The following is a 26,569-nucleotide window of genomic DNA, read 5'->3' as shown; positions in this document are numbered from 1 at the left end:
ACGGAGAGTGCTCAAGGAAGATGTGTAAACGTGAGCGTGTGTAGGCGAGCCTGGTGCGAATTCAATTCTGGCGAGGACAAAGGACCCGCGGGGGAGGGCGCTTAACCAACCGAAGCCGCCATTATTCCCAGTTCCCGAGCAAACCTCAGTGTGAGGTTAGGATTGAAAAACAAAGCAAAAAAGAATAAGTGCAAAGATACAATTTCTACTCGGCGCGCGGAAGCACCGAGAAGCACTGGCGCGTGTACGCGCGTGTGTATGTGGGTGCCCCTAGCACCGTATCCGTAGGAAGCGTGCGAGCAGCAGCAGGAGAGCAGCAGTGCAACCGAGTCCTCAAACATGCCGAAGATCTTCCTGATCAAGAACCGGCTCCATCAGCAGCAGCTGCGGCTGGTGGAGGAGGCCCAGAAAAACAGCCACGTCGGACCGGGCAGTGGCGGTGGTAGCAGCGTGGTAGACGACGGTGTGGGCAGCGGTAGTGAGGTGGGCAGCAACGAACCACTGTCGCTGGTGTCCCGAAAGCGCGAGCATGACGATTCGGCCGGTAAGTGTTCAATTCCTGTTGTTTTTTTGAGGTTATCTTGCGTAAAAATGCCTAACGTTTTGGGGGAAATCCTTGGAGAGTAACTCACGCACGTCGGCCATCTTGATTTCTTGGGATATTGGAAGCGGCTCTGTATAGTAAGGGAATTGAATTGTCTATTTCCCTTGAATTCCGCACTACTCCGTCGGGGTTACTGAGTTCAGGTCGAGTTCTATTCTTAGAACAGAGTTCCAGGGTTTCCCACTAGAATTCCTGAGAAGAGCGAAGGTACTTCAGCAATTGCGTTTAAGACACAGGCAGTTTTCTATGTATTGCCACTATATCTTTGCTTTATTTGGGTCGTACTCCAAGAAAAGGAATTTCCAAAAAAAAGAATCAATAACTTCACACTAGACAAGATCTCTCAGACGAGATACGAAGTGCGTGAAGAATTCTTGGTTGCACTATTTTGCTCATCAAAATGTAACTAGAGTTTCCTGTTGTTGTCTCATTAGTCCGTTGCCAGTTCATTGCTGTAAAGTAGTGAAACACTTTGTTTGTACTAAAATTTCAGGATCTTTAGTACAAACCATTGGAGATTAATTAAAGCTATTTAATAGCGTTAAAGTCACTGGGATCGTTTCGGAACTAACTCAGAGCATCAAGAACTCGAGTTTGTACGGCTACGGCTGCCATCAATTCATTGTTCGAAAGCAGCAAAATTCTGGCACTGTACTAAAAAATCTGAATCTTCCAACATTTACCGTTTCGATCGCCGTACCTGTGCCCGGGTGTTGTCGTTTATTAGCATTCACCGTACCGCATCCTTCTTGCAAATTCTGCCACAACTTTCCCCATGTATCGGTCGCAATGAGGCGCAACACGCACAAAACTGTAAAGTCGCGCCAACTGCGAGTAGAACACCGCACCGAATCAGCATGCAAAGCGGGCAGGAATCAAGATGAAGCACCGTTCGTCCGCAGATGAATTCAGTGCTCAAAATGCGACACATCGAACGCGTCCACGTCCCTCCCCTCCACGCTTGCGCATAAATTCTGCCGCTGCCATGTACCGCCGCCCCATATGGGGTGTGCGTGTGTCTTCCACTGCTCCGCTGTGCTATTGGGGTTCCGTGTGTGTGTGTGCGGGCTTGGGTGGTGTTATGAAATTGTCACCCGATCGAAAACAAAAAAAGGATGCGAAGAATGGTTTTTGGTAATTTTAGCGGGCGGAGGGAGGGGGAGGTGTTTTGGGAAGGTAGGAAATGTGGCGCTCCAGAAGCTTTGCTTTTCCCTGTTATTCTCCACCCAGCACCGTGGCACTGCGCTCAGCAGTACTGTTCGAGAAGAATTCACTTCAATTGAGGCGTTTACGAGATAATTCAAATTCAATCAGCGCCAAGCGATCAAGAACCTACCCGGGACACGGCCGCCACCCGTGAGGGTGGTGGGGTATTTCATTCGGGGCCGGCGTACAAGGGGTCGGCGCGCATTTAGCATAATCTGAATACACGTGGTTCAGTGTCCTCGAGCTCGATCTTCTCGGCCGCCGTATGACTTTTGCTCTCGTTGCGTTTAACTGGAGCGTGTGTATGCGTGTGCAGTAGTGGTGGTGGTAGTAGCCGTCGCGGGTTGTATAGGACGTTTTGCCTTAGCATATTTCGGTTTTAGGCCGTGTCACGTAACTGTTTGATGTAGTTGTATCTTATTTGGGATTTAAATGATTTGTTGTTGCCATTAGCAATAATTCTAACGCCGGTCCTTACCTTTGGTATGTATCTGAGAAAAATGGAATATAAAGAAAAGGGCAAGTTCTAAATAATAAAAAAAAGATTAAAGTTAAAAGTGAGAAATTTTATATTACAAAATAAGACTATTTTAGAACAGTATGAGTAAGGTCGTTTTGAACTCAAACATGTCAATCAGTAACAGCTTTCAATCCAGGCGCTATATTTTACCTTCCCTCTTCTGTTTCTCTTCTGGCCCATGTATCGTACTATACCCGATTTATGCAAAATGCATTTCCTGTGGGGGGGGAGGAAAGGATGGAGGGAAGTAAGATACTCCTAGACAGCTCCTAGCGCCCCAGATATCACACCTGCCCGGTGGATTCTGCCTTGTTCTAGCCTTATTCTCTATTGAAATTCGGCTTAAACTCATTACCCATACAAACACACAAACGTACGTACGTACGTATGTGGAATAAGTTACGCACATGCACCCGCTTCAGGTTTCTGGTTCATTGTGCGATTGCACAATCCCCCCCCTGTCCCCTTCTTTCATGCAGTGTTAATGTTTGATGCAATTGCTTAAAGGATGCTTCTGTCCTCCTTCACAACACCCAACGCCGGGTGGGTTGTTGCCGGGGGTTGGTCTGTGCCGGTCGCGAAATTTCCATTTCAAATCGTGCTTCTTTGCATCCTTTTCGCGTCCTGCAATGTGCGTTGCATCCTTCCCCCAGCGTACCATCCCCTCCCATGCCCATAACCATATCGGTACACTGGCTGAGTGCCCTTTTTTTTTGCAATGCCTTCGGCTAATGGGATGCACACACATGGAATGCATATTTTTCTCTCCTGCCGCCCGAATTTTCCCCGCCTTCCCAACCGTACGAAGGGGAAGCAGGGGGAAGACCCCGTTACAAAAGCCATCCCGACGATGCTAATGCTACGTTGGGTTGCCGGTTTCGTTAGATAATCCGTTCGGAGTTTAATGCATTCCTGCTTTTTAAAATAGAAGAGCCAACACACGGAACAAGGGGGGAGAAAAGCAACCTCACGGGTGGTTTGGTGGATTACATGCGGCAGGGAAGATTTGTTATGCGGGGAAAAAGAGCGAGAGTAACACTGTCGCGATTGCGTTTCGGATGGGTGTGTTGGGATTTGGCAACACAATGTTTTGCAAACGCCCGCCCGAACCACCGTCCTTTACTGCTCGCTTTATTTGTAAAATTTTCATTTCATTCGAAGCCGAAAAGAACACAATTTTAACAACGGAAAAAAAAAGGCTGAGGGGTTGTTGGGAAGCGGTTTGTGGGGATGTGGAGGCGGAAGTGAGCTTCGGGGCGATTTGTGACGACATCCATCGGTTGCATTGGTGCTGTTGTGTGTGTTTTTTTGTCCATTTGGTTTCCATTTTCGTCGCCAATTGTTTCAAATTTCCAGTGCCCCCCCTCCCTCAAACACCCCTCTTCCACGTTGTGCTACCCATGTATCGTTGTCCGTTCTAGTGCGTGTGTGTGTGTGTGGTAGCAAAATTTTACCGAACGTCAGCAAATAATTACACACGACGATGCATCTTTCCGATCCGCTTCCCTTCATTTGCGGGGGGGCGGGGAAATGTTCTTCCGTGCACGCGCGTTTCGGGTTCGTCGCCAAGCCGCCGTTGAAGTTACCTGATTTACACCGGAACGCCCAGGCAGTGGCGAACACGCGCGCGTATGAGTAGTAAAGGGAAGAAGTGCAAGAAGAAGCGAAGGGTGCTGGGGAAAGCAGCGAAGAGGGAGGGGTGGAGGGGTGGGGGGGGGGGGGGTAATGTGTGAAGTAAAACTATTTTTCCTTTCCATGGTTGTTGCGCTGCCGGTGAACCGTCGGGGCCGTACTTTCGGGGTTGTTGCTGCGTCAGCACAAATCGCTCGCCTTTTTTGACGATGCTAGAATTTATTTTGCTGCTGCTGTTCTCCCCACCCGTGTTTTGTTCCCCACGGGAGAAGGAAGAAGAAAGAAGCTCCAAATATTCCACTGCCCTCTGGTGGACTGCCTGTAGTTGCTCGGTTTTTTTTTGTGCTCAAGTGTTGTTTCACATTTTAATTGAATTGCGTGCTTGGTTGAATGAAAATAGGCTTGCTTTTAGTGTTTAGTGCTCGAAAAGGAGTCATTCAAATCAGTAGTCAACTCTCAACAGGTTATTGAATCTTCTAAGACCCAATATTACAGTTATACTTATTTGCTAGTTGTACTTATTACATTATCAAAAAAACTCCTATTTTAGAAACAAAACAAATTTAAAAACTCCTTTAATCCTGTTTATAGAAAGATTAATTGTTCTTTGAAGATTCCATGAATCTTGAATCTTTTACGATTCATGAGTCTTTGGCGATCCATGAATCTTTGACGGCTAATGAATCTTAGAGGATTCATGAATCTTCAAATATGTTGTCCCGAGATATCCATGAATCCATAAAGATTGAATGACTCTCCGAGGATTCATGAATCTACAAAAAATTTCCCGAATCTTTAAGAATGTTTGATTACTCGAGGATTCATGAATCTTTAACGATTCTTGAAACCTTCAAATTAGAGATTCAGATTAATGCATTCAGTGCGAAGATTCATTCATATTCATGAATCAGCATCAAATCCACCAACAGCACTGGCGTTGCTTTTCCTGCACGCAATGATGGGCTTCCACTGCATGAACCACCAGAAACCTTCCATTTAATCAGCTACTTCTTGCATGGCGCATAATACTGTTCCGATCTACTTTCTCACCACGGTGGTACGGTGGTTCATCCTTGTTACCCGTTCGCCGCTCATCTCCCCCCCCCCCCCCCCCCCCCCCCCACCGTTGTGCGATGGTCGCGCATTGGCAAAGAGACAGCAGTTTATATGCATCTCTCGCGCCCGTCGCTGTCGTCGTCTCAGGGTCTCTGCACCGACGCCGCACGCTATTTTCGCTTTTTCGTGGTCGAGGTGAACCCCTTCTACTGTGCACAGGGTTTCGCTCACCCAGGCAAAACACGCACAGCATCAGCATCATCGGCTTCCCCGCTAGACACAATGCACGAGTGTTACACGCCCCCCCCCCCCCACCCCCTTCTCTAAATAGACACCCAAGAAACGCGAGATGTGTTTTGCGTGCTGTTTTTCTTCTTCTTTTTCCTTCTTCTATCTGCCTCGTTCACACAGGTTGTGCTGATCTTGATCTCGTGTTCGACGGGTGAGGGGTTATTATATCATTTCCCTCCGAACTTGTCGTCCAACACGCACACACCAACACAGGTGCACACAGAGCACCGTTTGAGAATTACCCCTCCGCCCTCCTCCCCCCCTTGCCACCACCACCCTCATTGCCGACCGCCGCGACGCAACTCGGCTTAAATAAGTTCTTTCATGGCACGTTCGTCGCTTACGGGTGCGATTGAAGTCTTTCGTTTCACCGCGCGAATGCATCTCCTTACTCGCTTTATCCTATGCGCGATTCTCGGCTAGCGTTGTAGGAAGAAGTTGTACAATGTGGGGGGAGCAGTGTGGGAGGGGAGAGTGGGCGAGGGGTGGTGTATTTTTTTTTTGTCAACCTCTGAGGGTCGCCAACTGTCACTTTGGCGAAGGAAAGAGAGTGTGTGTGTGTGAGAGAGAGAGAGAGGGGGGGGGGGGGCACGCAAAGAAGCGAATCGGAAAGAGAAAAAGGCCTTGGTCTTGGCATAGATTCTGGCTCCCCGCGTATATTTGACGGACAAACAGTCTTTTTTTATGCACGGTATATATGGGTACGGATGTTGGCAGATGGTTGTTCGGTCGCTGCCGAGATGAGGGCCTGTTTGTTTATTCGTTAACTGTTGTTTTTTTTTTGTCAAGCGGTTGCGAATGCTGCACATTCAAACTGTTCTTTTCGAGCTTTTGCTCGATGTCCGTATGTTTTTCTGCATTAAAAAAACGATCTTTCTATTTAGTATATTGATTAGTTGTGATAGATTATTAGCACCATCAGCTATAAATCATTGGTGAAAATTTTCTCAAAAAAAAGCTGTAAAACAGAGGCAATGAAAAGGCATCATGCATAAAACATTGTGCCCCACTGACCACTTTGCACACACGTGAGATTTAGTTTTTATGTTTGTGCTAATACTCCCCAAAACTCAATGCGATCTGCTGTGCGCGCTCGTCCTAGAAGGGACCAGCAGTCACAATCAATCGATTCTAGTAAATGCAAACGCGATCCACCACCACCGGCCGTATGGTGTTTCCCTCGTGTTTATACGAACAGGGAGCGGTGGGGGGGTGCAACACTTTTAGGTCAGGGTTAACGACTCTCCGTTGCTTTTTAGCGTGTCCATGTGTGTGTGTGTGTGACATTGGTGGTTGCTGTGCGAGGCACCAGCTTCCGATCGGCGCGACTTTGCCTGTGTGCGGTGTCGCACCGTTGTTAATCTGCAACCACTTCCCTGCCAAGCCAACCGCGCACACCCGCATTCACTTCCAGGACACACGGCGGACAAGTGTCTTCGGTGTGGTGAAGCGGCCCGCGAGCGTGCCGAGCCGATGGGCGGTGAGGCGGGCATGGTTTTGCGCGCGCTTGCCTTGGCGCTGCACGAAACTGTTTGCCGTTCGATCGTTCACGGAACAATGTCGGGCTGGATGACGATCTGCCGCTCCTTCCCCAACCCCCTTCTCGCTCTCTTTCTCAATCGGTCGCGACGCGCGCTGTCCTTCCCGGCACCGTGTGCCGGTGGTGGCACGAGATCGGAAACAAAACGGTACCACATCTACATAATCTCATAACCGACCAAATCTGCAACTTCGCTGCGCTGGCTGTTTGTTTGGTGTGTTACATTCGTTCCAAGGGTAGGAAAGGCTGCATTTACGCGCAGATTTGTTGTTTGGTTTTTTCGCATTACTTACTAAACATTTTGCTTCGCACTCCCCACCGACACGCACCTTCCCCCCCTCAAAGGGGTTTTCATGCAGTCCTCCCGGTTTATTTGCATATTACCAACGGGTGTGTGTGTGTCGTTGTGTACACATACGGCAATCCATTTTCTTCGTAATAAAGCAAATGCATGCAAATCTTTCTTTACAACGCGCACAATTTGATACGCGATAAGGTGACATACGCAAAAGAAAAACACCTCCAGAGGGAGACCGGTTCGGCGCTGTTGTGTGTTTGTGCGCGTGTGTGTGTGTGTGGTGCGGTACACAGCACACAAAAATCTAGGTCAAGTTTGGTGTCCTCGCCTACACGCGCCGCGAGCTCGCGCACACGCCTGTGTGTAGCGCTTGTAGATTGCGGATTTTGTGGCGAGCGGGCGCGCGACCGTCAACGCTGAAAAACGGCTTTGCGGCACGCGTTTCAAGATCTTTCGCTACCGGTGAAGAGGGGGTGCGGGGGGGGGAAGAGATTGAGAGGAGGGTGGTGGTAAAGGGTTTACCCGGTTAATGTTTGTCACCTTCTGACGCTTTTGCACCGTAAAGGAATATGAAACACGGACACACACACACACACACACACACACACACACACAGATGGCCCGGAATAGGAGTAAGGAAAAGCCAACCCCTTCTCGCTCCCCCCGAAAGGTTGAGGGAGTGTGAGGACATGACGTTTAACTCTGTGTGTGTATTTGGTTTGTGCGTGTGTCATCAGGGTTAGCAAGTTGGATGCGTTGGATGCTCTTGGGATTGTGCGCACACACATCAACAATAGGTGTGCAAAAAAAAATAAACGCTAAACATCATTTAAAAATCATCCAGCTGATGCTTAGAATCGAGAGAAAACTTTAATATTTTGAATTTTCTAAATATTTTTTCCATTGAAAAGAGCTCGTTTACAAATTTCTTAACAAATTCTAACTAAGCGAACGATTATTGAGCTACAATTTTATATGAATTCTCCAAAAAACAGGCGGAGAATACATTGAGAAGTTCTCAAAAAGAGGTACTTTTTGAGATTTGTTAAATGAAAGACTTCTTCATATATTTCAAGAAAACGTGGATGTTGTCAGGATTCATCAAGAGTTTTGTCCAAATCTCCAAGAATTTCTGGCGATGCCTTAACTTCTCGGGCTGTAACTTCATTCGTCTTTGGTCTAGTTATTGAAAATGTTGAAAACTCCAGGTCAACTTCAGGATTCGTCAAGGTGTTTGTCCAGATCTCCAAGAATTTCTGGATCTCTAACTTGTAAGTTGTTAATCGGACATTAATACTGAGCATCAAAGCTGGCGATGCATTAACTTCTAGGGCTGTAACTTCATTCGTCTTTGGTCTAGTTATTGAAAATGTTGAAAACTCCAAGTCAACTTCAGGATTCGTCAAGGTGTTTGTCCAGATCTCCAAGAATTTCTGGCGATGCCTTAACTTCTCGTGCTGTAACTTCATTCGTCTTTGGTCTAAATGTTGGACCATTTTCTTTATATATAAAAAAATAAAAATATACCTGAAGGTCTCCAAGGAAATGCAACCGACCCAGTGGTTAGCGGCGTCTGCCTCGCCCAAACCCAAACGCCTCAACTCAAATAAAAATAGCCATAAAAAGGACGTATTTATCGTTTCGCGGGGTATTATGCAGGCGTTGCATAACGTGCAACCCTCCGTCATTGAAGCGCCGTTTCTGATCCCGTTTAATCCTTTCCCATTCGAATTGTTTTTTGTTGTTGCAGTTGTGTTTACCTGTTGCGCCTTGGTTAATGTGTGTGTTTTTTCCATATTCATATTATTGGGTATTGAGTTGAGCATAATTATTTGTTTCCTTCCTTCGCGATGTGTGAAGTCCTCCTCCCCTCCCCTCCTCTTTGTCGCACAACTCTTACCCTGTCTCTCTCTCTCTTCTTCCTTCAATTCACCTATCCTATCCGCCAAACGGCGGCTAAGGAGAAGCCTTCGTCTTTAGGTCAAGGATTCATTCACATTTAAAGCAACTCCTTGTTTGCGCGCGGTTTGTGCGAGTGTGGCCGTGAAAGCGAGAGGAGTATTTTACGATGATTTGGTTCAATTTTATTGCCGGGGTTTTTTTTAATGATGTTTGCTTTGATAGGGCGGGGGGGGGGTGGGATTAATGGGGATATTGGGGGAGAAGTCGCTACCCAGGTGCGTTTTAGCATTACCGGTAGTTTTAAGGGTGGATGCGGTAGGGGTTGCATTTAATGTGTGTGTGTGTGTGCATTAACGGTTAATAAATAAACGGTTTAGTGTGTGCGCATAAACGGAAAGCAAAAAAAAGCAGATAAATTAGTAAATAAACGATCATTTTTTACGAGCTTCACAGATAATCGGCCATTAACGGCTGTCCGGAGCACGATGAATAATGATGTGTTTTAGAGCATTTGCTGCATTGATTTATAGAAGCGTTAAATCCTCCTTGCAGTATTTCATTTCGATCGTATTCTTTAATGCTTTGCATTGCTAATTAATTACCAGCAGCAATCCTTCGCGATGAGCGCAAGGCGAGAGAAAGAAAGAATGAAGATCAAAGTGAGGCGAAGCGCTCACAGGATGGAAAATTCAAACCCTGTTTTTCAGGCCCTTTTATTAGGTCATATCGCCATTATGCAATCCAGTGTTATGGTTGGGAGTTTTGCTTCCCGACCACCAAGCGGTGCAGTTTGGCAACCCAAGGCTTACGAAAAGAAATGAACCAAACCAACGCAAACGTCCTGTTTTCCAGCAGAGAATTGGATGTTGCTTTGCTTGTTTTTTTTGTCGTCGAAAAGAGCCAAAACATGTTCGCGCAGAATAGCAGAACGCAGCTTATAAATATTTTACTGGCGAAAGGTGATGTTTCGGTCTGGGTGTTCCCGCCCCGACAGCACCCGACATCAGTTTAAGCGAGGACCCGATGAGCCTTCCCACCTATTTGTTGTGGTTGTGCAAAATCGCGGAACACTTTACCTTCGGAAAACGAGTTTGGCATTTTCTTTTTTGTGCATTTCTTTTCTTTTTCCTATCTTTTCTCTCTCTCTTTCTCTCGCTCGATCGCCTCTTTGTCCGATGCCGCTTTGGAATATGTTCCGTAACGGAAATGTTCTCGCACATCGATGATGACGGGTTGGCGAGGGGGTGAGGGTATTATGTCGCCGGCTATAAAAAGCGACCCTCACCTTCAACCCACGATGTGGCCACCCTCCCGAGCCCCACACCTCACACTGAGTGTGCGATTTTTTTTTTGCTCGTCCGCCACGAAATCGCGTTATTTATTCACGGTGGATTCGTCCGCGAGAAGACGAAACAAACACACACACAAACAGAAAACAAAATGCGAAAGAAGAAACCGAAAAAGAGGCAAAAAATTAAAGCACAAAATGAAACCGGAGGAGAGAAGAAAGGAAAAGACCGGAGCGCGCATAGAAGGAAAGACAAAAAAAAACAGCAATGAACGCGCATGTCGGGGCCGGCTCTGCGAACGGTACACCCGTCTGGTGGTACCACCCTCCCCCCTCCCCATTCGCCCCCTTCCTGGTTCACCCGCCGAAGACCGCACGGTCTTCCTCATCTTCGAGTGCCGCGTGTTGGGAAGAGCCCTGGCGAGTGGTTTTTGTAGCGAAACGTGTGCTTCAGCCCGCAACACCGCCGCCCGCAAGGTCAATATCTTCTAAAAGTTTGACCTTGATAAAACCTGATGTTGCTCTCATCTCACCGGTGGGGCGGGTGGCAAGGCATAGCGGGGCGGGTGAGGTAACCGGAGGCCGGCATTGTTTGTAATGTTGTGCTGCAATGGTTTGTTCCAACCGTACCCGCACACCGCCCAGTACCCACCCCTCGTCGTACCAAGCAACCAACTGATGTTGTGCGGAACATTTGTCGCGTCGCTTGTTCACCAATAGTGCGATCGAGTCTTTTCCGCGGCAGGAAGAAGGAAATGCTTAGCAAAGAGAGAAAGAAGCAACAAACCCCTGTCCCGCAAGTGTCGTCCTTTACTTCCACCCTTATTGATCATGGGGGTGTGCTTGTTTTTAAAGGATTAATAAAAAATATCCCAAATGATCCACTTTTTTTTTCGTTCCATCCGCTTAGACTTTTGAGTGAAATTAACAGGGCAGTAAAAAAAAAACGAATCTAAATCTGTGTTCTTTCTGAACCATCATTTCGATCTTAGCCTCGTAATGTCGGGATGCGATAAATCTGTTTACCATCGTCATGCAAAAACCAAGCGCCGCGTAAGCGCGCGTTGCCGATCGTAAAAAAGTTACCACCAAGGATTTAATTTCGCTTTTATTTACCATCATCCGTTTATGAATAATAACAACAACAACAAAAAACGATAATGGGCTATTCGCATCAAGTGAAACCATATTCGAACCAATATTTACCGACATATTTCGCTCTGGGCAGCAGTAGAACTAAAAAAAAAAAATACGCCGAATAATTTCATATTTAATTTTACAGTTTCGTCGCTTGCTCGTCTGTTGAAGTCTTCCGTTTTTCTTCGACACCGCAGGCCGCATGCGTGTGCAACCAGCGTTGAACACTCCGGTTTATTACCCGTTTCTTTGTTGTGTCCTCACACACATGCACACACATACACACTCAATCACCTTTCTTCCTCTCATCCTCTGCCTTTTTTTTCCTCTTTTGAGGGTGGAAAATGCGGGAAGGAGTGAAAGAAAAGGATACATGCAAAAGCATTCAGTTTCTTGCTTTCGAACGCTGCTCGCTCGCATTATCTGCCGTTCGCTGTGTTTTTCTCGCTTGGACAAACATCTTCAAGTTATGCATTCCCTCCGTTCCGTTCCCCATCCACCTCAACCCGCCCCGCTTCTTCCCGCTGGTTAGAAGCTTTATTTCAACGATCCGTTTCTGTTGCCTCTCATCCTTTTTGCCTCTTTTTTTTTCTATTCCCGTGCGACCTCACCGTGCGCGAGATTTTGTGCTGGTCGAGCCTGAACATACGGGGAAGTAAAAGAGGAGGAAAAAAAACCCCTCAACACAGACACACAAAGTAAATGGAAGAAAAGCCAGGCGAAGGTAAAGGCACGTCAAGAATCAAGAAAAATCAGTTCTGCTCAGATTGTTCCCCCGAGGGTTAAAGAAGCGCTCCGGCACTCGGCGGTGGCATGCGGGACTGTCATTGGCAAGGGCGGGTATCGAGGGGGGTGGGAAAGGAGGGTGGATGGACGTCCGCTAGTTTTGCTTCATTTTCATGTGGGATACGTCTTTCGCTGCTTCGGTGTGTGTGTGTGTGTGTTTCCCTTTTGTTTTTGTTGCTCGAAGGAAGCTGGCTTTTTTTTGTTAAACCTATGTAAGAATAAGGCAGAAAAAGAACACACCACATCATCCTTCCTTCGCGCGTTTGCTTCTCTTTCACGCGCGGGCAAAACGCCACGAACCCGGGTTACTTTTGCCCAGAATTAATGGGCCGTGTTTTCTTCTGTTCGTCTTTCTCGCTTTTCTAATATCTTCTTCCCCGTCGCTTACCCCCTCCTCCCACCCTCCTCGCCCCTTTCCATCCCTAGCCTTTTTGAGCCTTTTTTCCAACCCCCTGCGCTGTTATGTTCTTACGGGCGTAAGATTTCCTCTTGTCTGAAAGGGGGGGTGTGTTTTCTAGTCGGACCTGTCCATCCCCTGGTGGGTGTTGGGCGAAGGGGTTGCACGGTTGCACGGGAGAATGTAGAGTCATGTGCGCAATAATGCTGAAATTATGACGAAGATCGTTTTTCCCTTACGGGGGGGTCTAAAAGGAAACAAGATTAGCTGGGGGTGAAGTGGGCAAGGGAGGGGGGGGAGGAGAAGGAGGGAAGAAAATAATACATCCACAAACTAGGAAGCAAAAGAACGGAAGAGAAACAACTAACTCCCTTCACGCTTCCCAATTCCCCATCCCTCCGCCGGATGTAGTGTGCGCGCTCCGGTGGGAATGTAATGTTATATTTTCCACCATTCATCCCCAACCCCACTATTCTATGAAAGCGCTTCTGCCTTGCTTACATCCCCAAGCGTGGTAACGACTCCACTATAGAGACTACAAAATGTAGAAGAGCCACCGCTTTCGTTCTATACTTCACGTTCCTCCAGCTGCTTCCAGCAACGCTCCATCTTCTCGCTATCTCCACAATTCCGGTTCAGGTCCGTTGGTTTGCTTCTGGTGTTTTTTTTTTTTTGCTCTCTAGCGTGTTTCAAGATGCTTTCGAGATGCCGAGAAAAGCGATTCTGTCTATCATAATAGGCGTGCTGCGCGATGCGGAAAATTCCCTTCGGTAGTTGTTTTTATACCATGGGAGATTTGTTTTTCTTCCCTCCCCTTGCGCTCCGTGTGGAAACATTCTTCTTCTCCCCCTCGCGTAAGGAAAAAAGGGCCTATCGAGCCTTAAAGTGCGCTTCAGAACGGGGGTTTCAACATTCAACCACCTTACAGTTCGCTACCACACGCTTTTCTCGCATGTAAAGCGCTAGAATTTATTCAACTCCACACTGCGAGAAGAAAAGACTTGTTTTTTTTTTTACGAACTAGAAGCAAACGCAAGATTGAAAATAAGAAAATTTCCATTCCCTCTGCTCGTTACAATCATTGTTGCAAGGCACGTTTTCCCCCCCGAAATTGGAACACATTTTCCCAATTTTCGATTGTACGGCGAAGGCCCCGTCACAATTAAAATGAATAATTAAGAAAAACATCCCAATTTTTTCGACCACTGGAAAAACGGAAAGAATGGATAAAACGTCGCGTTGATGTTTTTTTTTTGTTCTCTAATAGCACTCGCCTACTTCCCCATGTAGCTCGTCTGCTTTCATACATCAGGAAACAGCACGAAACGCTGCTTCCTCGAGAAATCGCGCATAATGAGCAGGAGAACGGGCAGCTGAATTCCAACGTAGTACAACACAAAAGCCTCTCGGTGGCTTTTTATAAGGGTGGAGGGGTAGGGGGATGCGTGGAAGAGGTAGAAAAGGGTTGGAAAGGGGTTGTGGGGTGCGGGGATCAGCAGCTAACCGTGGAGGCACAGTTCCGCGAGCTTCTTTATGTAAAGCAAGAATAAAACAAGTCCTTCGAACGGTTCTTCTTACGAACTCCGCCCTCCCCCCTCCCCCATTCGCGGGGTTCGTCGCTTGGCCGGCCGACTCTATCGTTCGTGCGGAACAATCGAGCACGGGTGCGGGTTGGGGCAAAGCAGGCAAAGCGGCTGTTCGTGGCTAGAATGATGAAACGCTGCTGTCCATCGGTGGAAAGAGAAGAATCTTCTTTGTGCGTTGGTTGTAAGACAGTCAAACAAAAAAAAAGAAATAATAAAAAAAATGTGAGAGAACAAAACCAAAGCCGAGAGAAAGAGAGGGATTTTGATACGAAGCGGAAGGAACAACCGGAGGGGGGAGGGGGTGAGAAGAAGGGTAGTGTTGATTGCCTTTTCTCGATGCAGGTTTTCTATCTTTCCTTCCCTTTAGACCCTGGGCCAAACGATCATCATGATCACACACACACACGCGCGAGTGCGACAAAATAAGAAGAATAACGTGATCACGCGATCATGCGCAGGTCCCATCTTCGCGCTGTGTGTGTGTTTTTTTTTTTATAATACTGTTTTTTTCTACTAAGAAGAGACAAAAAAAACCCTCCCTATGTTGCGCGTGGTGGAATGCGCGAACAGAGTACGCAGGAGAAGAGGTGTAAAGAACGTAAAAAATAACGTGGCTTTTTTATTTTCGGACAATCGACAAACCGAAGGGTAGAAGGGGGAGGGTAGCAGGGGAAAACAATACAACAGAACGCGGGGCGAAAATTGAAGCGAAACCGAGCAACGAAAGACTTCAAGTCACATTCAGGCGACGAACCCGTGCCGAGCTGACCGGGTGTGTGTGTGTGTTTTTTTACTTATTTCGCTTCAGAACGGAAGAGAGAGAGAGAAGGAGAGAGAAGGAGAGCGTTTTCGAGACGAACGGATCTCGCGTGGATACAGTTAGCCCGATCGCGGTGCGTTTGACGCGCGGGACCGGATCGCGTGTGCTTCAAGGGAGTGGGAGGGTGGGGGCAGTTCGATGTGTGAGTGCGTAGCCCGTATGCTCCGTTGAGTACCGGTTCTCCTTTTTCTCCTTCCAACCAGACAAAACCGTTCGCGGCCGCTTTGTGGCTGTTGCCTAGCGTTCGTGTTCTCGCGCGTTTTCCCTGCTGTTCCACCAGCAAACACCACCCCTCGCACACATGGAATGGGGCAGGGTTTGGGTACGGTGAGTCGTCTGAAATGCAGCCACAAATCAGGAAGGGAAAAAAAGCGAATAAGAAAGAGAGAGAGTGAGAGAGAAACGGCGAGATATGTGCTGCGTTCTTGCCAGTCGGAGGGGAGGACGGATGTGACGGGCAGGAGGAAGGGATGGGGAGGGAGGAGACCAAGTGTATGAGGTGGTAACCTGTACCTTGAGCACAGTGCGCAATGAGCGCTGTTCTCTCCGATTGCTCTGGAGGTTTTTCAAAATCATCGTATGGCTGCTGGTAGAAGCGGAACAACAGCCGCACCAACAATACAACGCACCGAAGAACGTTGTAGTACATTCTACATAAAGAAAACCAGACGTATAAGAAGAGTTTGCGAGGGGGAGGAGGGATGTGAAGAGGGGGTAGTAAAGAGACGGCAAAAGGTAGTGTGTCTCATCGTCATCGCTGTTATGGCAGCGGAAAATTCTTGCACTCATCTCAGTAGTGAGCTCCTCCGGAGGGATGGCGTTCGGGGGGGAAGGGAGGCGGAAGCGAGAGGAGGTTTAGAGGATAATAATCTAAGCAATTTTTACTTGCTCTGTTTCAATATATGGTGAGGGAGGGAGGGGGGTGGTTTCTGAAGTGGAGAAAGAAAGAGTGCGAGTAAAGGAAGCCATCAGTTAACATCTTCTGGTACCCCGCCGCACGATACAAAGCGATAGAAAGAACTGGACTTTCCTGGTTCGCGCGTTGATTTCGTTCGGTTTGCTGCGTTGTTTTGTTCTCCTTCAGCTTCTTTGCTCTAGCCTGCCGGAAATGACGGCAGCAAGAGCAGCTCATCATCATCAACATCATCATCTGCTCGGAATCTCGAAAGGAAATTCGAAAGGGTGTAATGAGCTGCAAGAAAAGGTGCAAACTTGGTGGCTAAAAACACGGGGTGGAAGGGGGTGGGGGTTGCCAAGAGGAACCAGGGCGCCAAGGTGTGTGTGTGTGTGTTCGAACACAGCGTGAAAGGTTGTTGATCTTTCCCTTATTAACCGTGAGCGGCAGGCGAGAAGCGGTTGCGGTGAGGAGAGGCAAAAGACGTGTGCACTTGACCCGACGGTACTACGGCTCGCTTATGCAATAATTTATTATTATTGTTACGCTTAATTACGGCTGATATGACAAAGTCCCGGTCCCGGCGGTTGTGGCAGTGGCACACCGATCGCTCTAACCCTCTGGATCTTCTGACGATTCATCACGAATCATGAGTACTACGAATTATAAACGAAAATAGTCGCTAGTAAATTCTGTTCCATTGGTCTTCACAAGTCGTTGGGATAATTCATCAGTACAGTTAATTCCTATTTCAGAAGCTGATGTCCTACAACTTGGATTTATTAGCAATCCATGATCCTTTGAAGAATCATAAATTGTCGCGGAAAATCATGAATACTTAAAGATTTTTGAATAAATGAGGATTCATGGATGTTTTGAGAGTCGATTCATGATTCAAATGACTCTTCTTTGAAGATTCATGATTCAAATTACTCTCGACTTAAGATTCATGGTTCAAATGACTCTCCACTTAAGATTCATGATTCAAATGACTCTTCTTTGAAGATTCATGATTCAAATTACTCTCGACTTAAGATTCATGGTTCAAATGACTCTTTACTGAGGATTCATGATTTAAGTATGATATGACTCTTTATTTAAGATTCATGATTCAAATGACTCTTTACTTGTAATTGATGTTTCCAATTACTCTTCATTTAAGATTCATTATTTAATTGACTCTTGACTCAAGATTCATATGAATGACTCTTGACTCAAGATTCATATGAATGACTCTCCTCATCAGATTCATTGAATACTGGTCAGTAAGCCATTTTATTTGCCATTACCATTTTGTTTACCTTTTAGCACTAGCAAATCCCTCACCGAAAATCATTTAAATTACGACACTGTTTTGTGATGATATTAAAACCGTTTGAATAATTTATTTTGGGTAAATAATAATAATGTAACAATACACTGACATCTTTACTGTGCGGAACAAAATCTTGTTCCGCGTTTGCGACTCAATCTTCCGGCCAAACAGTGTCGGGCGACGGTGCGGTACGCCGCAAATCGAGCAGGGCTAACGGTTTCGGCCTTGTCTGGGTTGTTAGTTCGACCTCCGCGCTTCCCACGGGCAGTCGCTCGCTGCTGACGGTCGTTGTGTGATGGCGACCGCGCCGGCAGCAGCACGGCCGACAGTGCCGCACCACCGGCCGGAGCAGCAGCGCCCGAAAGCCGGCCCGAAACTTGGCGTTCATGTAGCAGTAGATGAGCGGGTTCAGGCAGCAGTGTGACATGGCGAGCCAGTGGAAGGTGAACCAGAGGTACGGCAACGGTGGCCAGGTGGGATCGTCGAGCGGTGCCAGCAGGAGCGCGTTGAACGGCAGCCAGCAGATGACGAACGCGGCCACGACCGCTAGCGTCATCTGCACGGTGCGTCTTCTGGCGCGGCGGAACTGGCGCACGGAGGCGGACGGGAAGCTGGCGTTGGTGCTGCGGGCCCAAACACGCCACCCGATGCAGGTGTAGGTGTAGACGAGCGTGGCGAGGGGCAGGGCGAACTGGGCGAGTGCGAGCGCCAGGGAGTAGGCCCGATCCGCACTGGCATCCGGCCACACCTCGGTACAGACGGCCTGGTCACAGTGGGCATGCCATGCGCTCGGCTGCACGAGGGCCGAGTGCAGCGGGATGGGTAGGGCGGTGGCAGCCGCCCCAGTCCATACGGCCCCGATCAGCAGCAGTGCGACCGGGCGGCGCGGTGGCCGACGGCGCGATCGTAACGGCCACATTATCGCCCGGTATCGGTCGGCGCTCAGCGCCACCAGCGTGTAGGCGGACACCAGCACCGACACCGCCTGGAAGTAGTTGACCGTTCGGCAGAGGGCCGCCCCGAACGGCCAGTACTGCAGCACGAACAGCGACACGGACGAGAACGGCACGCAGAACAGCGTCATCAGCAGATCGCCGAGGGCCAGATTGGCCAGGAACAGGTTGGTGACGGTGCGCATCCGGGGCTGGGTCGCTACGATCGCCAGCACGGAACAGTTGCCGACGATGGATGCGGCCAGGGTGGTGGTGTAGGCCGCCCATACCAGCACCTGAAACCGGGCACTCGCTATGCCTTCCGGGATGGTGGACGCACCGTCGCAGAGCAGTATCTCACCTTCGCTCGCGGACACGGACGCGTTCAGCAGCGATGCGTTGGTGGACAGATTCATGCTCCAACGCACTACCGGACACTTCCGGACCAATGTCACGATAACAACTGTGGTTCCAGTGTCTCAGCGGTCGCACGCTGTGAACAACCACCTCCTCCACCTGGTACACGTGCCCAGACTTCGACTGCACCCCCCCAAACACACGCATCCCAAGGAGGTGTGTGGATTGTGGAAAGGGTTTCAGCATTAACGCCTTGGCACCGGCAGGCTAATTGCTTGACTCGTGCATGTGCTACATCTCTATGGCCTTCCCGCACTCAACAGCCACTGAAAGGCTTCAGATTCTAGGGAAATTTACATTTATTTTATTGTAAAAAGAAGAATCTGCCCGAAAAACGCAAACATTAGAGCAATTCACTTTGCGCATTGCATACCTTCGGGCGAAGAATAAGCGATGGGGCGCCTAAACGTATGCAATTCGCATGACAAATTCATCTTATTTAGCAGCCAGCGCTGCTTTTAAGCGCTAAAATCGCACGTTTACTGACAGACAAACAAGCGCGGTTAGTAGTATGACAACATTATGGCATCATGATGCGATGGTTCGCCCCAAGCACCCGTTGATTTGTCTGTGATGTGATTACACATTGACGCCAGTTTTATGAGCGCCCGCTCACACGCTCCCTCTTGTTTTGCTGTTTGTGGTAGGAAATTTCCCTCGCTCCCCCCCCCCCCCCCCTCCCTCTCCTTATGCTTGTACTCTCCAATTTACGAGTGCAACGAACTGTAAATAGGGTGATGATGTGTGAGTACTCGCATGAATGAAGAGGTATTTTTAATAGTACGAGGCTTTTAATACGCAGCGGATGAAGAAGTACAGCCGCGATAATCCTTAGTTATGTTAATGAGTGGCTGTGGTTTCGTTTTATAACTCTAGCGTGTGACATCATGCGAGCGGGAAAGGGGTGAAAGTTTTCTATTTACACAGTTTTCTACACAGCAGTGTGGAAAGAATGCTTAAAATTGCATAATTCATTGCCATTTCACCTACAGTAGCAAACACTCGGCGACTGTTAGCTTTGATTGTTCTGGATGGAACACCCCCACTCCCACCACACACACACACACACTTGCCTGGGTAACCTCATTGAACTGAACGGGATGGGATCAGTGTGTATTAGGAGGGGTGGAAGGCATTGTTTCATTGCAGCACTGTCCGCTGGAAGACTGTTTAGCCATTCCGTGCACATTCCCTGCTCGACTGCTGCGTTTGCCACTTTGGTGCGTCTCGCTGGTGTGTTCTTTACGTATATGTACCCGTGGTGTGTGGCATGCTAGACAGTGGCTGTCAGATTCGATTAGAATATGAATGGATTTGGGCAGATGGGGGTAGCGGTGGTTGCGTGTGTCGTTTCGCGCACCCTTTGCACATATGCTGACCATCGTCAGAATGCTTCCTTCTTCCGTTTTTAGCGGGTTACGGGGGTGCTTTTTTTTCTAAAACAAAAAGGAATAATTAAAACCCACCATAAATAAAGGGGAAAGGAAAGCACTACCCCTTTCCCCCCCTTCACATCATTATTTCCATCACGTTGGAGGGGGCGAAGGGCTAAAAGTGGTGAAGAATTCCATTCAATATTGTGTGATGTTACACTCACCTGTTGCGTGGGGTGTGCCGCGAATGAATTGTGATTGCGTATGCATGTCACACACAAAATTTAGCCCAAATAAAAATGCGCACGAATAAGAAGAAAAAAACAACTACCACCGGAAGTTAACATAAAATGGCAATTCGTTGAACAAGCCGTTGTAGCAGTTGCCAGTTGGCAACAGTAGGTGCGGTAAATTGCGATATTTCCACACTTCCAAAAGGGCAAAAATTGACTGGCGAACAAGGGTGATTTATTTAGACTGTTTAAATCATGCTAAAAAGCATCAATTAATGTATGCCACTGGTGAGGACACGTGGGAAAAATGCGAAATCTCAATCAACAGCAAACGGAACAAATCTCAACTCCAACACACACACTTTAGCGTTTCAAAAGAGTTCACGCACCACTCATTAATGTCGGGGGAAATATTCATTCGTATTTACCCTCCCTGATGACGACGACATGCCCGAAGGACATTCGATGCAAATGGTGGCAACACAATATACGAATAATCACGTTCCATCGTGCGGATCGCACGAGAAGACGAAGATCTTTCGAGTATTCCGATTTCATTCGCGAACTCTACAAGTCCAATGTAGGACCGGATGGAAGCGGAGAAAATGAACAGCGGTGGAACATTCCGGGTGGATTAACAGTATTGAAAGTCGTGAATATGTTTGAAATGAGCCCGCCCGAGGCGACCCACCTCTTCCAGGACACGTGAGTCACGCGCGCGTTTAGTATCATCCCCCGCAATCATTATGCGCGCCGACTCCCGCATCCCTTAACAAACTTAACATTTCAAATTCGGTCCCTTTTTTTCGGGTGCGCATTAGCAAGCGGGCGCGGTTTGGCGAACGCGTCATGCGTAACGCTTCATGTTCCAGAAGACGCACCACCGCCACAGTCTGGAGCAGAGGTCAGTTTTGGGGCGGGCGGGAATGTAAAGGTCAGCAACAGCGGGCACCCAAACACCTTGGATGCACGCACGAACGTTGTTGAAGAAATAGGAGCGGTAGCACAAGGGGAAGGTCTAACGCACAACAATTACCGGACACATGTTTTGCATTGTTGAACGGTGCGCAAAAAAAGAGAGAGGGCGGTGAAAATAAACGGGGCGTTTTGTGTTCTTGCGGAATAGAAAACAAAAAACCTTTGCACTGTTTGGTTGGTGTTTCGGCTGGTTTGTGTGGGTTTTGTCTCAGTCACTATCAAAACTAAGTGTAGCAACAACATACATATTTTTTATTGTTGCTGTTACTACTATGTTTAGCGATTCAAACAATCAAGCTAAGGCTCTATGAATAATCATATATTTCTACTGTGAACTTAAGTAGTGCTTTGCTTAATGAATCTTTTAAAAAGAATCATTCATATAAATTTTTAGTGAGGAGTCATCCGAATCCGAAATTGGCTCTCAAACAATTCATGGACAATATTACGCCTAAAGGTAGGCAACCAGGAACACATTGTGGTATATAAACGTGAAAGCATTTTTATTTGTTTTTTTTAAATAATTGTATAATATGTTGACCATATTCTAATTGGATTCTTTTCGGCTTCCATCCGCAGAGCGCGACATATTCAGCGAAGAAAATCGCCTTAGTCCACCGTGTCGGAAGCGGGCGGCTTCTCCATCGCTGTCGATCTTTGCCACCCCAGCGAATAAGGAGCGGGACGTCAGCCCGGCCTCCATAACCACCACTACCACGTCGGACGGTAGCAGCAGCAAAGCGGTGGTGACAGCGACAACCACTGCCTACAGTAACAGCGGCGGCAGCAGTCTAGCAGCATACCACCGAAACACAGCACTCTGCCTACGGCACAATGGTGCCTCTGCCAAAGAATCGTCCACCTCACCGCTGGTACCGCATCATCATCAGCAGCAGCAACAGCGATTGTTTCCCGGTGGAGGGGTGCGTCGTTCACAGCTCCACCACCCACCGGCACACCAAGCAGTGAAAGGTACCGCCGAGGTGAAGGAGCTGGAGGAGGGTGAGGTGGACGAGGAGGATGGTGGTGAGAGTGGTAGCGAAGAGACGGTGGATGCGGCGGTAACACCGCGCCCAGTACCGTTGGTGAGTCGCAAACCCACCGAACCGACCCCACCACCATCGACACCACCAGCACCGCCAACAGCAACACCTCCACCGCCACCACCACCAGCACAAGGAACCGGCGTGGCCGGTGTTGTGGCCCAGCAGCGCAAAGAGCAGAAGGAGCCGGTCCCGACAGTGGCGGCCATCGCCAAGTACGATAAGCGACGTTCGGCAATCGTGAGCTCGTGTCTGCGAGTTACCGAGGGACCCGCGCCGTACATTGGACCGCGAGGGCACGTGTTGACGAACGCGGAACGAAAGGTTTACCCACCAACACCACCTCCACTGCCTCCGGTGCCCATGGAAAAACCGATCCGACAGCAGGAGCGCCGGGCATCGACGGAGGAGGACGACGAGGAGGAGGAAAACGACGACGATGAGGATAACAACCACCCGGCCCGTATCAAGGACACGCGCAAGGAGTCGGCTGTAGTGGTGGCGGGCGGAGCCGGCAGCGGCAAGCTAATCGTACGCGAGGAACCAAACATTCCGGGCAGTGAGCAGCACCAGCGTCGGCTGCGACTACCCTCACCGACACCACCACCAGCAAAGGAGCGCGTACCGTCACCGGTCGTCCCGTTCGGTGCCGTGGTTCGCTGCTCGGTCATTCAACGCACGCCAGCAGTGCGAAAGACGCAACCAGCGGACGAGGTGGTACCGGTACCACCGGCGGCTCCTCACCCCCAACAGCAGCGTCTGGACGATAGTCCGCGGGCGGTGGATCTGAAGGTGCGCCCGATGGTGGTGCTTACCGTCGAGCCCGAGCAGGACCAACCGATCGATTATCACATCCCTAAGCGACAGGAGCGGGAGGAACAGGAGGAACGACTGGTCGGACGCCGTGAACGGCAGGCCGCCATCTTGAACAACCATCTACCACCGTACCATCATCGAGGGGGTGCGTCGGCGGCCCGGGCAGCGGCAGCCGCCGCTGTCATTAGCGGCATCATGCAGGGTGCCGCTGGCCACGGTCGCTCTTCGAACGGTGGTGGAGGCGGTGGTGGTGGTGGACAATCCGGCGGTGGTTCGAACGGTGGTGGTGCCGGCTCCGGCAACGGAGGCGGTGGCGGTATCAACTTTTCGTCCGGTGGAGGCGGCGGCGGAGGTGGTGCGCTCGGGGCGGGTGGCGCCGGTGGTGGTATGGGTGGGCGCGATGGCCGATCCAACTACGGTCCGAACAGTCCACCGACCGGGTCGCTGCCACCGTTCTACGAAAGCTTGAAGGGAGGCGGTGCGAGTGGAGGACTGAACGGGTACAACGCGAACGGCGGCTTCCTGACGAACAGTGCTGCCAGCTACCAGCAGCTGCTCAGCTCGCTCGAATGCGATGGTCAGGATTTGGGCGGTGCCGGTGGTGGCGGCGGACTGGGAGGCGGTGTCATACTCGGACTCGGCACGGGCTTCACATACGGCAGCGCGACGGATGGCAGCGGAGGAGGAGGGGGAGGAGGCGGTGGAGGTGCGGGAGGAAACGGGCAGCAGGGTAATGGGACGTTGGCGGCGGCAGCCGCAGCAGCTGCAGCGACCGTCATGGGCAAACACTGCACGCTGATGCTGCACAATCACTTCGGCCTAGCGCTGAAGGATGAGGTTGATCTCGGGTACGACTCGAAGGTGGATCCCACCCTGCACGGCCTGTACGCATCCGCCACGGGTGACAGTGTGGGAGGCAATGGGGCTGGTGGTGGGGCGGGCGGTGGCGCCGGTTCTGCCGGCGGTTATGATGTCGCCGACTCGATGATGGATATGGGCGACTCGATGCAGCTGACGGCGACACTGACCACCTACCCCTCTTCGGCCGGTGCCAGCCCGAACGGACTGCTGGACGGCTGTTTGAGCGATGCGGAATTTTCCCTCTACTCGCGCGGCATGCACGACGAACAGTCGAGCAACTGTAACGATCTCGAACTCACCTCGACACCGTCGCTGACGCCCGATTCGGTGAGTGCCTCGCTGCATCAGATCGATACCGTGCACGATCCGCTCGGGGATGCGTACCCGTCGTCTGGTACGGGAGCCGATCAGCAGCAGGGTGGAGCGGGCGGTGGTGGCGGTGCTGGTGGTAACTCACACGCGAGCCATCTCGTGCTGCCCCGCGAATACACCAACATGGCGGCGGCTACGTTCGGCGCCCAACACGGACTCGGCGGAGGTCATCAGCACACGACGCTGCATTCGCTCGCGAGCAAGTACCACGGTGCGGCACAGGACGGCAATCAGCCGCCGAGCTACCTGCAGACGGCGGCCAACGGTGCCGGTACGTACGGTTCGTTCCAGCCGCTGCTACGCTACGATCAGCTCGACAGCAATCTCTCGCTACCGTCGCCCGGCGGTGGCTCATCGCTGGACTTCGATCTGCACCAGAGCCTGCAACCGCTGCAGGGCCCGTTCGCGATGAATCTGCAGCTGGCCGGCGGCCAGAACACTCATCTGCAGCAACAGCAGCCACCCTCGTCACACCAACGGTCGACCGGTGGGGTACGATCGCCCGGCGGCAACTCCACCTCATCGGTGTCCTCGACCGCATCGTCCGCAGCAGCAGTCGCTGCGGTGGCCAGCCTCAGCGCGCACAACGTACCGGTTGCGGGTCCACCGCCGGCGGTGCTCGCCACCACGATACAAAATGTAAGTTTCAAGACAACGCCTACACCTATACCAGCTCTGTACACTTTGCATAACGTAATAATTAGACGCGACCTCTCCATATCCTATTTGAACTCTTCGACTTCAACATATATCGCTCGTACAAGGTAAACTAATCTGCATTTTCTTTTCGCTTCGTTTTCGATTCGTCCCGGTCACCACCCCCTCGCACGGTACATTGCCGCTCTCCAAGCAGTTGGGACTTCCGGCCGACTCGGAGCTGCAGTTTGTCAACGGCGGGCACGGCATCAAGAACCCACTCGCGATAGAGAACGTACCACTCCGGATGCGATCCGACGATAGGCATGGTGGTGGCAAGCAACTGTCTGGTTCGGCCGGCACGAAACAGCGCACACACCACCACCATCAGCAGCAGCAACAGCAGCAGCAGCACCACCATCAACAGCAGCAGCAACACCAGCAACAGATGCAGCAACAGCATCTTCAGCACCACCTCGACAACGGTTCGAACACGTCCCCATCGTCCGTGTCATCGTCATCCTCGTCGTCCGCGTCCTCGCCGAACAGCTGCGGTTCGCCCGGTTCGGTTGCGACGAACGGTGGCAACAGCAATGGCACGAACGGCGGTAGCACCAACACCGACGACGACCAGAACCGCTTCGTGTGTCGCATCTGCTCGAAAACGTTCAGCCTGCAGCGGCTGCTGAACCGTCACATGAAATGCCACTCGGACGTCAAACGCTACCTGTGTACGTTCTGCGCGAAGGGATTTAACGATACGTTCGATCTGAAGCGCCACACGCGCACCCACACCGGCGTCCGACCGTACAAGTGCAATCTGTGCGAAAAGTCCTTCACGCAGCGCTGTTCGCTCGAGTCACACTGCCTGAAGGTGCACGGCGTACAGCATCAGTACGCATACAAGGAGCGTCGAACGAAGGTAGGAAACCACCGCTTTAGAACCATTTCGGTAGACTTTATCCCTTGCAAATGAAATGAACTGCTAGCAAAATGAAATGGAACAACCATCCTTAATGATTCTTTGCTTTGTTTTGCAGATGTACGTGTGTGAGGAATGTGGCCACACGACGAACGAACCGGAAGTACACTATATGCATCTGAAGGAAAAGCATCCGTACTCGCCGGCACTGCTCAAATTCTACGACAAGCGGCACTTCAAGTTTAACAATGCGGCGTTTGCGAACAATCTGCTCGGTTCGCTACCGATGCCGGTGCACAACTGAGGAGTGACACGCAAATACTGCAAACGAATCATCCCTGATACCTAGGCCCGCGGGATGGAAAAATAAACGGAAACACGGAAAAAAACAGATCTACAGACGACAAGTGGACGAGAAGTTACAACGAACTGAATGCGATCTAATCGGGACGATAAGAAGTAGTAGGAAAGGATAAGCGATGTGAGAGATAGACCGAAGGAGTGAGAGTGAGATCGCGCGCTTCCTCACGCTAACACGGGGGTGAGTTGTGCGAGATGTAAGTGCTACACAATGTGTAAGATGGTGTCACAGCAGTAGGAGGAGAGGGACTCCGTAAAGGCTGATGGTGGAGGCGCGCGTGCAGAAGTAACCAACTATTTATTTCTTGATGCAATATATTATCATTTAAAAAAACATATTAGGTAGTTAAGCA

General features: G+C 49.9%; 2 protein-coding genes across 2 annotated transcripts; one reads left to right on the top strand and one right to left on the bottom strand.

Annotated features, from left to right (window-relative positions):
• Nucleotides 1-339: 339 nt before the first annotated feature.
• On the top strand, nt 340-26,160 carry LOC128711766 (transcriptional regulator ovo). The gene is made up of 4 exons (XM_053806656.1): nt 340-544; nt 21,786-24,937; nt 25,149-25,856; nt 25,975-26,160. The coding sequence occupies exons 1-4, from the start codon at nt 340-342 to the stop codon at nt 26,158-26,160; spliced, it is 4,251 nt and encodes a 1,416-aa protein (XP_053662631.1).
• On the bottom strand, nt 17,425-18,621 carry LOC128711777 (RYamide receptor-like). The gene has a single exon (XM_053806667.1). The coding sequence runs from the start codon at nt 18,619-18,621 to the stop codon at nt 17,425-17,427; it is 1,197 nt and encodes a 398-aa protein (XP_053662642.1).
• Nucleotides 26,161-26,569: the final 409 nt, after the last annotated feature.

Source organism: Anopheles marshallii, chromosome X (genome assembly GCF_943734725.1).
Source record: "Anopheles marshallii chromosome X, idAnoMarsDA_429_01, whole genome shotgun sequence".
NCBI classification, from domain to species: domain Eukaryota; kingdom Metazoa; phylum Arthropoda; class Insecta; order Diptera; family Culicidae; genus Anopheles; species Anopheles marshallii.
This window is presented reverse-complemented; position numbering and strand designations above follow the sequence as displayed.

Coding starts and splice junctions, on each gene's coding strand:
- LOC128711777 (XM_053806667.1), bottom strand. CDS start 18,621: ATGAATCTGTCCACCAACGCATCGCTGCTGAACGCGTCCGTGTCCGCG.
- LOC128711766 (XM_053806656.1), top strand. CDS start 340: ATGCCGAAGATCTTCCTGATCAAGAACCGGCTCCATCAGCAGCAGCTG. Junction 24,938..25,148: donor TCGCCACCACGATACAAAAT/GTAAGTTTCAAG, acceptor CCGCTCTCCAAG/CAGTTGGGACTTCCGGCCGA. Junction 25,857..25,974: donor ACAAGGAGCGTCGAACGAAG/GTAGGAAACCAC, acceptor TTTGTTTTGCAG/ATGTACGTGTGTGAGGAATG.